At 38.9% G+C, this 13,802-nt stretch overlaps 1 protein-coding gene across 2 annotated transcripts in view; it reads left to right on the forward strand.

Moving 5' to 3' along the window:
- The window catches only part of RNF130 (ring finger protein 130), a 40,434-nt gene extending 26,947 nt beyond the window's left edge, over positions 1–13,487 (forward strand). The window contains exons 5-9 of one of the 2 annotated variants that reach the window (XM_082771424.1): positions 450–532; positions 7,253–7,349; positions 8,171–8,375; positions 10,443–10,536; positions 13,297–13,487. In XM_082771424.1, coding sequence (XP_082627550.1) covers positions 450–532; positions 7,253–7,349; positions 8,171–8,375; positions 10,443–10,536; positions 13,297–13,312 — 495 coding nt within the window. In that variant the 3' untranslated portion in view covers positions 13,313–13,487. Of the gene's footprint in view, positions 1–449; positions 533–7,252; positions 7,350–8,170; positions 8,376–10,273; positions 10,420–10,442; positions 10,537–13,296 lie in introns of those variants that run through there. The other variant, XM_082771425.1, reaches the window with a different exon arrangement.
- Positions 13,488–13,802: the final 315 nt, after the last annotated feature.

The raw sequence follows: 13,802 nt of genomic DNA on the forward strand, positions 1-13,802 counted from the left end.
AAGTAGTGCACAAAAACATGGGACTCCCCTGAAATAAGTAAAAATCCCTAGTTCGGGCTATAGAAGGGAATCCCAGAATGCTCATACTTCCCCCCAGAGGGGAAAAAAAAAAAAAAGTATAGTTTTTTTTTTACCTCAAAGCTGAAGTAATCACTGTAGGAAAGTCCCTACCATATTTTGGTGATTCAACCAAATATTATAAACATCTTAGGCCTTAGCTTGTGCTTCAAATGGTCAGTTACTAACTCCAAATGAGTGGATAGTTGAGATTACATTTGAGATTACATTTCTTTTTTTCAAGTCATGTTGGAATTTAACCACGTAGTCATTACTTCTGTATCTTAGTAATAGCCACTCTGGCACAACACACTTCACGTACTAGTCACAACTACTTTTACCTTTGTCATAGCCTAAACTCTTGACTTGAATTTCCTTTCTATTCATTTTAGGAAACAGACCCAGACTTTGATCATTGTGCTGTCTGCATCGAGAGTTACAAGCAGAATGATGTTGTTCGCATTTTACCATGCAAGTAAGCTAGTAAAGTTGCTTTGTTTGGAAACTGTTCTTCATGCTCCTTTGCTTTGTTTCATGTTAAATACACACTGCAATTTATAGACACATTTGTTAGATATTTCCTGACCCAATAACAGCTGTTTTATTTTAGACTCAGTATGAAACCAGGTGTGAAAGCGGATGCTGACACGGTTATTAGCACTGGACATTAAACAAGAGCATGATCTCAAAGATGGGCAGTTCAGGCATATCAGCAGTGGAGCTATTAAGATTGTTATGGGGGTGGGGGCAGATTTAAAGATTGAACAGTGAGCTTACACAAGTCAAAATATGATGAACAAGGTATAGCTGCAGCATTCTGCACAGTGACTGTGGGTTTCTAAAACAGTGCAGGAAACAGAAATGCTTTCTGTGAAACAAAAAGGCTTTCCAACCTTCATACCTCCTCTGACATCAATCAACTGCTTTGCTATCATCTCTCTCTGGTCTCTCCAGTGCAATGTGGTCTAGGCTTGTGCTCAAAGATTACTACTTGCTGGGTATTCTGCATTGGTGCTTAAAATGTAACAGCTTTTTGTTTTGACATTTACACGTTTTCAGTTCGTTTCTCTTCTTGAGCTGTTACAGGATATTTGCTCTCTGAGAGATGCTTTTAAGTGTTTTTTCCCCTGGTGACTGGTTTCAATGAATCAGTAATTTTTGGTAGCTTTAAGTGTTACCAAGGTCATCTTTTCGTTGTACTCTGAAACACAAAGCTTTCTTTGTATCTCCAGACACAAAAAATGCTTAAGTTATGTTGCATACATGCAGCCAAGTTCCACTAATTTGTCCTGTGCTTGGCACATAAATAGTGTTATGCATGATGCACCAGAAGCATCTAAGTCACAGTGTCGGAGTCGAGCTTCAGTCACACAGCAGCAGTGCACAGCAGCTCATTATCAGTCTTGTAAATCCTCCTGCAGGCTGCTCTGTGTAGCTGGAATAATTTTTCTTCTAATGCATAATGAGTTCCTATTATGATAAAAGGAAAACAGTCTTTTATATCTTACCGATCAAAATATGTATGTATGCTAATTCTGAAACAAAGTTTAATTCATCTTTCTTTTCTCTGTTCTTTACCTCTTGGACTCTCTGGGAAACAGTGAACTGCTTTAGATTCTCAGTGTTGTGTTTAGCTACTATAACCTACAAATGTTTGTTTAGAAACTCCTATTAAAATACTTGGAAATAGAAGAGCTCAGTCAGATCTGTGTGTAAGGAAAACTAAAAATAAAATCTGGGAGGTTTTGGTCATGCAGATGGGTGTGTGTTTCTATTCTACAGTTTAGTGATGTTTACTCCTTTGAAGATGATGTCCTCTTGCCCATTAAAATGCACTCCCAGTAGCTGAGATTTCAGAGTTATGTCACTGTAATCTCAAGTAAAGCTTGCATATGGAAGTTTTGCACTAGTCTTTGATTTACAAGGAAGATTATTTAGAAACTAGAGGAGAAACATCTGGAAATTGCTCACCAGTGTTAAACTAAGGTGATGGATAAACCGCCTCTCAAGAAAACATCACTTCTATAATTCAGAGTGGTACTATGAAGCTCAAGAGTATGCGATGGATGTTCAGAAGTCCCACTCCTGCATGTCTTTCTCTCTGATAATGAGCAGAGGGCAGAGATGTTTTGGCCAATGAAGAGTCTTCAGCTGACAGGCAACCACCTTCTCCCACTAAACAAGAGGCAAAATTGTGACTAAAAGTCAACTGCGCTAGTTAAACACCTGCCACTGTCCAAGCAATAGATGTGTTGCTGGTATCAGCAGATATGACAAAGACCATTTAACCAGGATGATCACTTATTTCTAAAAGTCCATTTCCTTCAGACCCTTTTTGTGAGCCATGGTCCTGCAGCTAGGAAGCTCCCTGGTCACAGCTGCTCCAGGGAGCTGCATGAAAGTGCCTCTGGCTGCTACCTCCACACAGCCTCCCCCAGTGCAATCCACCCACGAAAAGGAGGAATCAAGCCTTTTCATAGAGCCTTTTCTTGTGAAAAACAGAACAGAATATAAAGCCATTGAAGTCCCAGACTACCGTCCTGCCAAAGGTGCTATAATGCCTTTCATGTTCACTTCCTACTTCTCTTTTTGAAATCTCCCCTTTCATCTGCTGCAGTTTTTTGAGTTAGGTGCAAAACCATCTTGGTTAGGTGGGAACATTGGGATAGATACTTTCCACAACACATTTTTATACTTATTGAATGGGTGAAGGAGCAACCAGTTCCTGCGGAGATGAGCCAGATACGTTTCAGTTGTGTGTAAAACTTCTCGGTCTACTGAGGTGTCTTTCCTCAGGTCTTGTTTTGGAGATTTAACCACTTTCTGCTTCCTGACATTTCAACCTCTCCTTTTAATGCAACATGCAAAGTTAGTATTAAAAAAAAAAAAAAAAATCTACAGGAGAATCTCTAAGACTGATGAGAAAATAAATTGCAAGAAAATCATGGAGAAAATGGCTCAACCAAGAGGAAGCAAATGAAAGGTTAGGAGTCTTTCATACTGTGCCTTTTGAGGAAGCTATAATCATTAGACAGTAGGATTCACTGACATATGACATCCTTGCTGCTTTCATCAATTTAAAAGTAGCGTTACCCTTTGGTACCAGAATTTTTCTCTACAGTTAAGTATGGTCTGTCACTTTATCTCTATAGAGAAGAGTCTGGTTTGGACAGACAGACAGCAGGCAAAATACTGTCTGCTGAGCAGACCTAAAAAGTCTGTAAAAAAAAAAAAAAAAACTACTAGTAAAGTTTTGTGGAAGGTTGGAAATAATGGCCAATTTAGAAATAAAACTAAAATGAAAATTATAGAAATGCAACTTTATTATTTGCAATCATTCATAGCATGATGTGCTTCAGAGAGAACTGTGTTCACTACAAGCAGTTTATAGACATAACCAGCTTTCTGTGCACATGGATAAATCAGCCCTCATTCTTGGACTTTGCTGCCTGAAGAACAGTTGTCTTTTGTGAATGTCATCATGTAAGTTAAAAATAAGTAGTGTAAGCAAATGTCAGAAGGAATCTAGCAAAAGATCCCAAAGCCTGGTGGACAATTTTCCTTATTCAAGTAGTTTTTATTTCATCGCACTGCTGCATCTAGGACATGACTGGATAAAGAGGAATCAGGAAAGGGGTAGTATGAAGGAAAGATAGTGAGTGAAAGATAAGGGAAGGGGACAGCAAAGGCAGAGAAAAGCACAGAGAATGATATTGGAAAAGGCAGAAAGATGGCCTGGGAAGGAAGACAATCACAATGCAGGAAGAATTAAAGGAGTAGCAAACACTTTATGAAGTGCAGCAAGGTTATAGAGCAGTGGAAGTTGAAATTTAAGAAAAAATATAGTGCAAGGCTGAATGTTAAGTGAGTACGTTAAGAAATGAGTTTTAAGCCAAATTCTTAATATTTCCCACACTGGGCAAAAAGGAGGTAAGTGGCAAAAGTGACTAAGCCAGAATTACATCTCTTTGATTCTGTACTGCTGCAAGTAGCTATTTAACAGAGCAAATTGACATTTACTGCTGTCCTTTCCACTTACTGCAGTGCTTCCACATACACACCCCCTTTGCTCTGCTACCTGCTGGTGATGGTCCCCCCCTCTCCCCCCAGCAATACCAAGTATTTGAGGGCACCAGGGCTGCCCTCCCTGGGCTGAGCAGGAAGACCACCTCCAACAGCTGTTCAGCTTTCTTGGGTGGGCTGCTGTGCTGGGAGCAGTAAGTGGAGTGCCCTAAGGCAATATGTAAACACCTTCAAATCCTCCTCCTCCTGGGATGTGCTAATTCAGAGGCATTACAGCAGTGAAAGAGCTCTCTGGTTCCCTTTTTCTCTGAAATGCTGCAAAGAAGTTGTGTTGCACAACAGAGTTGGGGTTACAGTGTTTTTGTGTTTTTTACAAGCTGGAGCCCAATAGGTTTGGGCATGCTGACAAAGTGGAAAAATACCTGCAGGTCACCTGTTTGGAGTTATGCCCGCATGGGAGACTCCTTCAGTGCCTCCAGACTGGCTGCCGGCCGGGCTTCCTCCAGCCCCGAGCAGCAAAAGCTGTGTCACACTTGGCTCCCCCATGCACAGCTCCTAGGGGAATGTCATCCGCAGCTGTGACCTAGGGCATCCCGCTAGGAACTCATCACATTTGTGGTCTTGGAAAGCTTGTTATTGAAAAATGACAGAAATACGAAGATGGAGAAGGTTTTTGAGGGCAGAAAAATGCGTGGGATACCTTTGTCAGACCAAATTTTAAAAGTAATTATGTGTTTATCATTAACTCTTGCAAGAGATATCCAGACAGAGCCTGAGCTGTGATGATGTTATCAGCAAGCTTTTTGAGGGACAGATAAACAGCATAAATAGTAGAGCAATGCTGATTTAAATCAATACATAACCTTTGGGGAGTTGCGCTTTTCTGAAACACATTAATAAATATCCTTGAAGGTTTAGGAACTAAAAGCAAAGAACGAAGAGGTCACCAAAGTAGTTGAACTATTGTGGTGCATTCGAACTATATCAAACTGCTAATGACTTTAAAATAACTTGTACTATTTAGTGGATGCATGTTGGCATCCATACCAGCAGCCTGCTTCACTTGAGCTGAGTGCTTCTACAGCACTGATTAGCAGATAACGATATATTAAAGCTGTTTTCATGCTGCTGTGGAGTCTTGATGTCTGCTCTTTCCCAAAATATGAGATTTTTCAGGTTTGTCCTACTCTAAAAAACAGACTTCGGAATTTTAAAAGGAAACGTAAGCACCTAAAAGCCATAATTTGCCTAACGTAGAAAAATAGCGTCATTATGTGTTTCAGAAGATTTCAAACCATTTTCTATCACCCAGAACTTCTAAACAGTTTCCTACTTTTTTGTTTTAAAGGGAATGTCCCAAGAACGATTAGCAGTAGAAGTTTGTATTTCATAGTTACTTGAACAGTAAGCAGTATACATATCCTGTTTTTCATGACGGCTGTATTGCTAAAGGACACATTGCTAAATTTGCTTGACAAAGCAGTCCGATGTGTTCAGCAGAGCACGTATACTGTGGGACGGGGAGGTCTGCTTGCCATGCTTCCTAGCTGACCAGCCAGGAAGGCAGAAGTTACGCTGTAAGAGCAGTAGAAATGCATGAAATGCTGTTATATTGTCAAATTGCAGCTTCAGCATACCTCCATGCCTAATAATATGTTCATTTTTCAAGTTTTTATTCCCGCAATATCTGCAATACAGCTGAACAAGGTTCTTTTGCTCCCCGTGCATCTTCTGTTGATTATATGACACTCTAAGTCTATGCATCTTCACTTAGTACGGGTAAGATAGATAGTTGTTAAGCTGACAGACTTAATGTTGGTATACTTTAGAATCTCCATCAGCCTTAGTAGCTAAACATAATTATGTACAGCCTTTTTCTATGTTTATTTACAGTTTCAGGAGGGCTTACTCTCACATCACTTCAGAAATTTTAAAGGAGAATAATCTGTTAAGGTGCATCATTTGCTCTCGGTTTTATAACCCCCACGATAAGCCACAGTAAGCTTACTGAGACAGAGCAAGGAGGAGAGGCAGAGCATCTCCACTTTATGCTGCTATGGAGGCATGCGTGACCTCTTACAGCCTGTGCTAATGCTTCGAAAAGATGTCAGGAACACCTTGTTCTGCTGCTGCCTCTTCATCTGTGCTTTTCAGAACCCAGCTCTTCACTGGTTAAGCAGCTCTTATTAGTGCTGATCTTTGTCATGATCACCTGTATGTCCTGGTTGGGTCTGCCTGCTCTTCCTGGCTTTTTGTTCCGGAGCCAGTGCTGCTAGAAATGAAAGGTCTAGGTTTTTTATAGACAGTTATTCAGGCTGGGTGGCTATGAGTGTTTGCTAAATCTGCATCATGTAGAAAATCTGATGACACCTATTTCTGTCTTGAGTATGCTCAGAAAAATTCTTTGCATTTTGAAAAGCAAGGATGACAATTCCTATGATTCCTTTAAGTTAGTTATGTTGTTGTGGTCTCTGCGTAGTCCTTTGGCCTTACGTTGGTTTATATTCATATATGTGATTGAAGATTTTGCAAATCATGTAGGTGCCAATTCAGACTCTTCTGTAGTGCAAAGTTCCCTGCTGTGCAAATAAAAGCTGTTTTGCCCTTTTTTTTATCTTTGAAAGATTTTGGTTTCCTATGACCATCATATGACAAAGGCCATGTTTTCCTTACAGATAACAAGAAAAAATGTAGGAAAAAGCCTTTTGAAATCTTGTTTCTTCTTTCACTTAGACATGCTAATTATAAAAGCACTTACAAAATCAAACCTAAGTGTGTCTGTGTTGGTTGCACTACCTTTCAAATAAAATTGACTTCTGGTGGATCTATCTTCCTACCTAATTTATGGCCAGCTTTTGCATAGAAACTGAGATGAGACTTCACACAATGTTATGATGAGGCCTTTATTACCCTAGTTATTCTGCCAAAATGCTTGCTTATAACTACGATAAAAGAAAAAAAAAATCCTCATTTTGAATGTGTCTTCCTAGTGAACTAGTAGTAACGGGCAGTAAGAGCTTTAGATTTTTTTACTGCCTTTAGCACAGAATACTGACAATTCTGGAATTTGTTCTGCTGACTTAAAGAACCAATCTAGAAGTTTGTTAAAGCAGTTCTCGTTATATAATATAATGGTTTGCAAGTTGTATATGTGCCATCTCTGCTCTCCTAGGCATGTTTTCCACAAAGCCTGTGTGGATCCGTGGCTTAATGAGCACTGTACGTGTCCAATGTGTAAATTGAACATTTTGAAGGCCCTGGGAATTGTGGTAAGTTGGACTCTTAAAAGCTTTTCTTACTTCTATACCTGTGACCCAGAGAATGAGGAATGATTCTAGGGGAGGAAGGGAGTAGGGTGCTCCAGTACCCCTAGTCAGAAGGGTGTGGGTTTTTTTCTTTTTTTTCTTTTTTTTTTTTTTTAACCAATTTCTTTGCTGATGATAAAGTGGTTTTTTTTTTGTTCTTTTCCCTGGTTGCTCATTGAGAATATTCTGTTATGTTTCCATTTTTTTTTTTTAATCTACTGAAAGTCTGCTATGGTCTCTGTACTCTCACTTTTTCTCAAGTTCTTTCAACCTTTCCTTTCTAAGTTTACTCTGTAAACCTCTAGTTCATGTTGTGGTCTCCTGTAGACACGCTCAGGTTTGCTTACACATTGAAAGTCATGCCCAAAGCTGCTCAGTGTGCCCTGGCTGAGGCCAGTAGGTTTTCCTTAGTTGTGTATTAAGCAGCTCTTGGCTTATAGGATCTCAGAGGGCTGCTTTTGCTGACCAATTTGCAACAGAATAGACTTGAAAAACCTCAAGGAAAAGTTTTCCTGTCTTTCTCATATGAGTTACAGGCTAGGATGCCAGCATGTTTGAGTCCCTTTCTTGAATTTTTACTATTCTTTACTGCTTCTTTTTCCACTTTAAAGGGAACTGAAGCAGCAACTTCAGACAGGACTTGCTAATTCACGTGTTTCTCCCCTGCGTGATCTGAGGGTAGCCACAGCAGCTGAATAAAGTCTTTGTGCGGTTTTGCTCAATTTATGGGTTTGCTACGTGTAGAACATTCACCATTCTAATGCCAGGATCACTTTGTCTTTCAGCCAAATGTGCCGTGTACAGATAACGTGGCCTTTGACATGGAAAGGCTCACCAGAAGCCAGCCAGCTAACAGACGATCAGCACTGGGTGATTTTGCCAATGACAGCTCTCTCAGCCTGGAGCCCCTGCGCACCTCTGGGATGTCACAGCTTCCCCAGGACGGAGAGCTAACGCCAAGGTCAGGAGAGATCAACATTGCTGTGACAAGTAAGTTTTCTTTGGCTTCCATTACACTTCTAGGCATTCGCTGGTACATGGCACTCGCTTTGCTGTTGCCCTGTGTTGCAGGGCCATGATAAAAGATCTCCCTGCAGAGACAGAGGTGACCTCCGTGTCTCTGTGTATGCTCCATATTGAAACCGAGAACTCAACGCACAGCAGTGCCAACGCTTTCATTATTAATAGTATATCCATTTAGAGCTGCATACAGAGAGCACTGGATGAACTAAAAAGGCGACAAAGTAATCCTCCTGTATTTGGTGACCAGTTTGAGAAGCTGGATTGCCAAAACTGTTATTTACCTTTCCAGAATACTTTACATGCAACAATTCATACATATATAAACATGTTAGCTGATGACTCTATCTGCAGACACTTTTTCCCCTGTGAACATTACTACTGGAACTCTGATGTCCTTTAGCAGATGTTTTTTCTTACAAAATTTGTGAATTAAAATATGTATACATTAACGTACAATATATTTATTTGATATACCAACATTTGAGTATTGTCCAAGCAGTTTATGACCTCAGAAAACTGTCCCTGAAGTTCTACTACTAATGTATAAAAGCTTACAGCATGGGAAATGTCCACTGACTGGATCTTACCTGGGGGTTTTAATGTATGATAGCGCTGTAACAAATTCAGGACGTGTGGAACTGCATAATTTTTCCATATGCTGTGGAGTCTCGATTTAATGCATGAATGGTTGTTTTTCTGGCTTAACTGCAAAAATAGAATTCATGCAGTCTAATTTCCTCCTTGTATTTTCCCTATGTGCATCTATAATCTAGATTTGAAGTCAGTGCTTGCCACTGATGAAAGAAGCAGTATAATTGATACAATCCATTACAGAGCGTCTCTTTAGATGCTGCAGCAAAGTAAATGTGTTTCTAAAAGAACACCATCTCACAAAAAACATAGCCCATATCCAGAAACGTCTTGATCTGAGAAGAAAAAATCCAAATACAAAATCTGGATTCTTTGCCAGACCAGTAACTCACTTTGTCCTGCAGTGTTCAACATGTAACTCGCCACATTCTTAGATGCATTGAACAGACATCAGATATGTTTGTGTGCTCTTTGTCATGGGTGGAAAAACTCTGTAGTTTAACAGAAACTTTAACTACTTAATTTTACAGAAGGTGTTTTTCCTGTCTGTTCCCAACTGTCGTGTAAGTATCTTGTGCAGATGGGATTCCAAGATAAAACGAGAAATATCAGCAACAGTTCATTCTGACAGTGTTTATAAAATAAAGCTTTAGAAAAGGCTGTTCAGATGTTCAGGTTTTGCGGATGACACATGCATTCTTTGATGCATATGAGTTAAACCAAAAACCATATTCAGCAAAAGCGTTTGTATCCTATCCATTACGATGTGCCAAATTAATCTCAAAGGGAGAGAACTTTGAGTAGTGGACATTCTTTAATAGTTGTCTGTTGTTTTTTTTTAATGTGTCTGTATTTATATACTAACGTTGACATTATTTTTCCTGTTGTATTTCTGTCTATTAAATGGAAAATTCTAGTTTTGTTTTTACTGTTGAATAAGTGATCCTATCTTTTTTTTGTTTTTAAAAGTAACTCTATAGCATTTATTCAGAGCCAGGGGGTGGAGGGGAGTGTGTGTTAAGACGCAAATGAAGTGTGAAAGTATATTGGGCATGCTTATGTGAAGAGATGCATCTTAGCAAACCTAAACCAACCATGACAGTCCTCCTCCTGACTTGGGGGCGGACGGAGTTTTCATTACATTTCCCCTTGTTCCTGCATTTCACTTCACATTGTTAAGTAATCTTTCTTTATCACTAACCCTGGGGCTCAGCCAGGAAATGTTGTTGTGCCATGCTTGTTTTCCACACCTCTCTCCACTTCTTCTTTGCTAGCCTTCTCCAGTCAGTAACTGTGGCTAACCTCCTTCTGCTTCACTTCCTGGTGCCAGTCATGGCTTAGAAGCCTCTTGCCTTCCGCCAGTGGTGTTTGAGGGAAATATTGGCATCGCTTTGACATAAGCCTTCTCCCACGAGTGATTTCCTCCCTTTCCTTTGTCAACAGAAGAATGGTTTATTATTGCCAGTTTTGGCCTCCTCAGTGCCCTAACACTCTGCTACATGATCATCAAAGCCACAGCTAGCTTGAATGCTAATGAGTAAGTAAATATTTAGATGTTTCTATTTGTTTCTGGTGGGTGTGTATCACAGGCAAGAAATATCATGAATAAGAGAAGGAAAAAAATGCATTTTTTTCAAAATATCAAATGCCTTTCCTGCTTTTCTCAAATCTTAAGTCTCTGTTAACAGTAGGTTCTTGGGTAACGTCTAAACTCCATCTGAACGTATATTTAGCTGAATTGTCTGATTGGAAATCTTGCAACGTGGAGACGTGGGAGGGTGAAAAATAAAAACTGTTTTTTGATCAATAGTCTTAAGTAAACGTTAGATTTGTCATTGAATCCCCATGTTCAAAATTCACCTAGCAGAACCAGAAATTACTACCATCAGTCACCTCTGACAGTTTCCACTTCAATTTCTTAGCTGTTTCATATTATGAAAAAATATATTTTTTTTTTAGTTTGCACACTTCCAGAAACAGAAAAAAAGGTGTTTTTTTAGATTTAAAACTATCTTTTTACTGATAGGAGAGGGAGAGAAATAAGCAGTGCATACACTCCCATTTCTTCTATCTTATATGGATATAGCAGACCAGTCTTCTGACCTTTCCTTTTATATGCTTAAGAATTGCATTCAAAGGAGTACTTCAGTGTCCAAGCATTCTTAATTTTTATGGGCTCCCTCCACTGCCTTCCTTTGGACAGGCTGGACAAGAAATTACTCTAGCACATGACTTTCTTTTTTTTTATTTGTAATTCTATGTGTGGGCAAGTATAAATCTGTTCTGCAGATACATTAGCTAGGTACATCTAATTGTTTTCCTTTTAGATGTAAAAAACATCTGGACTCATTATATAGATATATAGATATATTCAACGAGGCTATCTCTCCTGTACAGCATGGAAATGTAGCTTTATAAACATAATTTCCACTTTTTGTTTTTTTGAGATGAGAGCTTTTTTTTTTCTTTTTTTTTTTTTTTTTAACACTATGACCCTCAAAGTATAAGGTGTCCTTCTCAACAGGATGGAAACATGTCTAGTAGTCTCCAGTGTAAAATTTTTGGACAGTCTCAAGCTCGTCTTCAGGAAAGGGTTATAATAAGTTCAGGTCTTCAAGGTTTTGTTTATCAGGAATCTTTGTTTACTACTAATCTGCAAATCTTCATTTTTCTCCTCTTTTCAGATGCTAATTCCAAAAGGAATTAATGGAGAAAAGTTTTAAAATTTCAAATAGCCTAATCAAATATTCTGGTTGCTTTTCTCATATGTCAAAATCCTGAAACTGCAACTATCTGTGTGCAAGTTGGCACTGTAGCTGAACACTGCTAATCTGCACTGCAGAATAGCTTGAGAAAGCATGGAGCAAGATGAGTTGTGTTTATGCAAAACAGGAATATCTGTGTTCCTGGGCACATCGTTAGGAAGAAGACAAAGGAGTTGTAGTCTGTGTAGTATCCATGTAGTTCATCCAGCTATGGGTACTCACAGGAACTGCATTTCTCCTTTCCATTGCAGCTCTTCTTTTTGTTGTCTGTTGCTCAATCAGCTCTGCTCTATTTTTACTGAAAGGGCAAGCTGCTTCTCACAGCGTCAGGGCTTCCCGAGAAGTGTTTTCACAGTGATGCTCCCTTAATAGAAAAAAAGAGTACACTGATGTAATGAGAGCTGCTTTCGACAGTGATAAGAATGAAAATAAGAGTATATACATGCTTGAGACACTCAAGAAAACCGCCAATAGCAGAAACCAGAGCTGTTAAGAAAAAAAAAAAAAAAAGCTTCTATAGATAACAGCTATCTAGCTGTAGCCTTTAACTTAACAGCTTTTTGACTGAATCCTTTGAGATTTAAGTGGCCTCCCCAACTGCTGCTAGGTTCCGCTACTCATTTTAGACAGTGCAGAATGTGTGCATGCCACTAACTTGTTGGTTCACTGAAACTTTGTGTTCACCAGTGCCAGACAAAGCACTTTCCGTGCTGAATATCATGCCAACTATGTGGCAGCTCTCACAGTGATATCCATTAAATATAATAGCATACCTGCTTTTTATGCTGTGCTTCTCCATATAAAAAGCAATGCTGACATACCCTACATCTGTTATGACGTTTTAAGAGGAAGCTGAGGGTTTTTTCTTGCCAGAAAAAGACATTTGCAAGAATAAGGCCATGTAATAGGCTGATACAACTAACAGGTGCCAAATATTTTATAAAACTAACCTAAAAACTTGTCCTGATCCTTTCTTTCAATGTTGTTCCCATAGCTTAAACACACTTGTTCAGGGCAATAGTTCTGGAGTTGTGTATATACACATATTTATCTGCATATATACGTGTGTGTACACACAAATATGTATTTTTAAACAGTTCCTGATAAAACTAAACATTGTCTAAGTGATAATAAAGGGGCAACTGCTTTCTCTCGGTCTCATAGTATTTATGGACTGTTAGTATTAAATGATTTAGGTAGTGATTTAAAGGAGGAAAAAAAAAATCCCACTTTGTTTCTTAGGCAATGACCAGAAATGACTGCATACCTGTGTTTTCAAGTCCCAAAAGTTGAAGTGTTGGACAGCACTACTTAGAGAAAGTTTTCATTTGCAGATGGAGTTTCCTCAAAACTTGCTCAAACCTCTGGTCATATTGTCAGTTTTACTGATCCTGTAAGAATGATGTAACGAGTACTGACCTCTTAATGCTCTAGCCTTGTATAATTAATCATTTCTCACTAACTTTTTTTTTTAAGTATTGGCAATATTAACTTTAAGATAACTATTTGTACTTTTTTTTTCTGCCCCACAGAGCAGAATGGTATTGAAGAAATGCTTTCCGGACGATTGCCTTGGAGAGAGACACCTATTTTTATGCATCATTTATCGATCATGCAGCACAAGCATTTATTTAGTACATTCTATTTTTTCATAAAATTTGCTGATGCCAAAGCTTTGTATTAAGGAAAAAAGTGGAGAAATAAATGAACTTTAATTATGAAATCTTACTCTGTGAGTTTTATTTTTCATGGACTTTGTCTAAGCGTTGTTTGACAGCCCCTTGCAAATTTTGTAAGGTGTTTCATTTCTTTTATATAATTCCATCTCTGCAGTTCTGTATTCTGCTCCTTTCGTTTTGGGACACCATGCTAACAAGACCGACACTGTGAGATTTCTACTTATGATGCTATCCAGCACTGGAGTGACTAACAAGTATTAGCAATCGCTGCATGCCAGCTTGGTAGGGGAAAGAAGTTGGGCCAAACATTCTGGTATATACCAGGCTTACATTGAATACAACAGAGGTTTGATATGAAA

The sequence above is a fragment of the Aythya marila genome, assembly GCF_965140915.1.
Source record: "Aythya marila genome assembly, chromosome: 14".
Classification (NCBI taxonomy): domain Eukaryota; kingdom Metazoa; phylum Chordata; class Aves; order Anseriformes; family Anatidae; genus Aythya; species Aythya marila.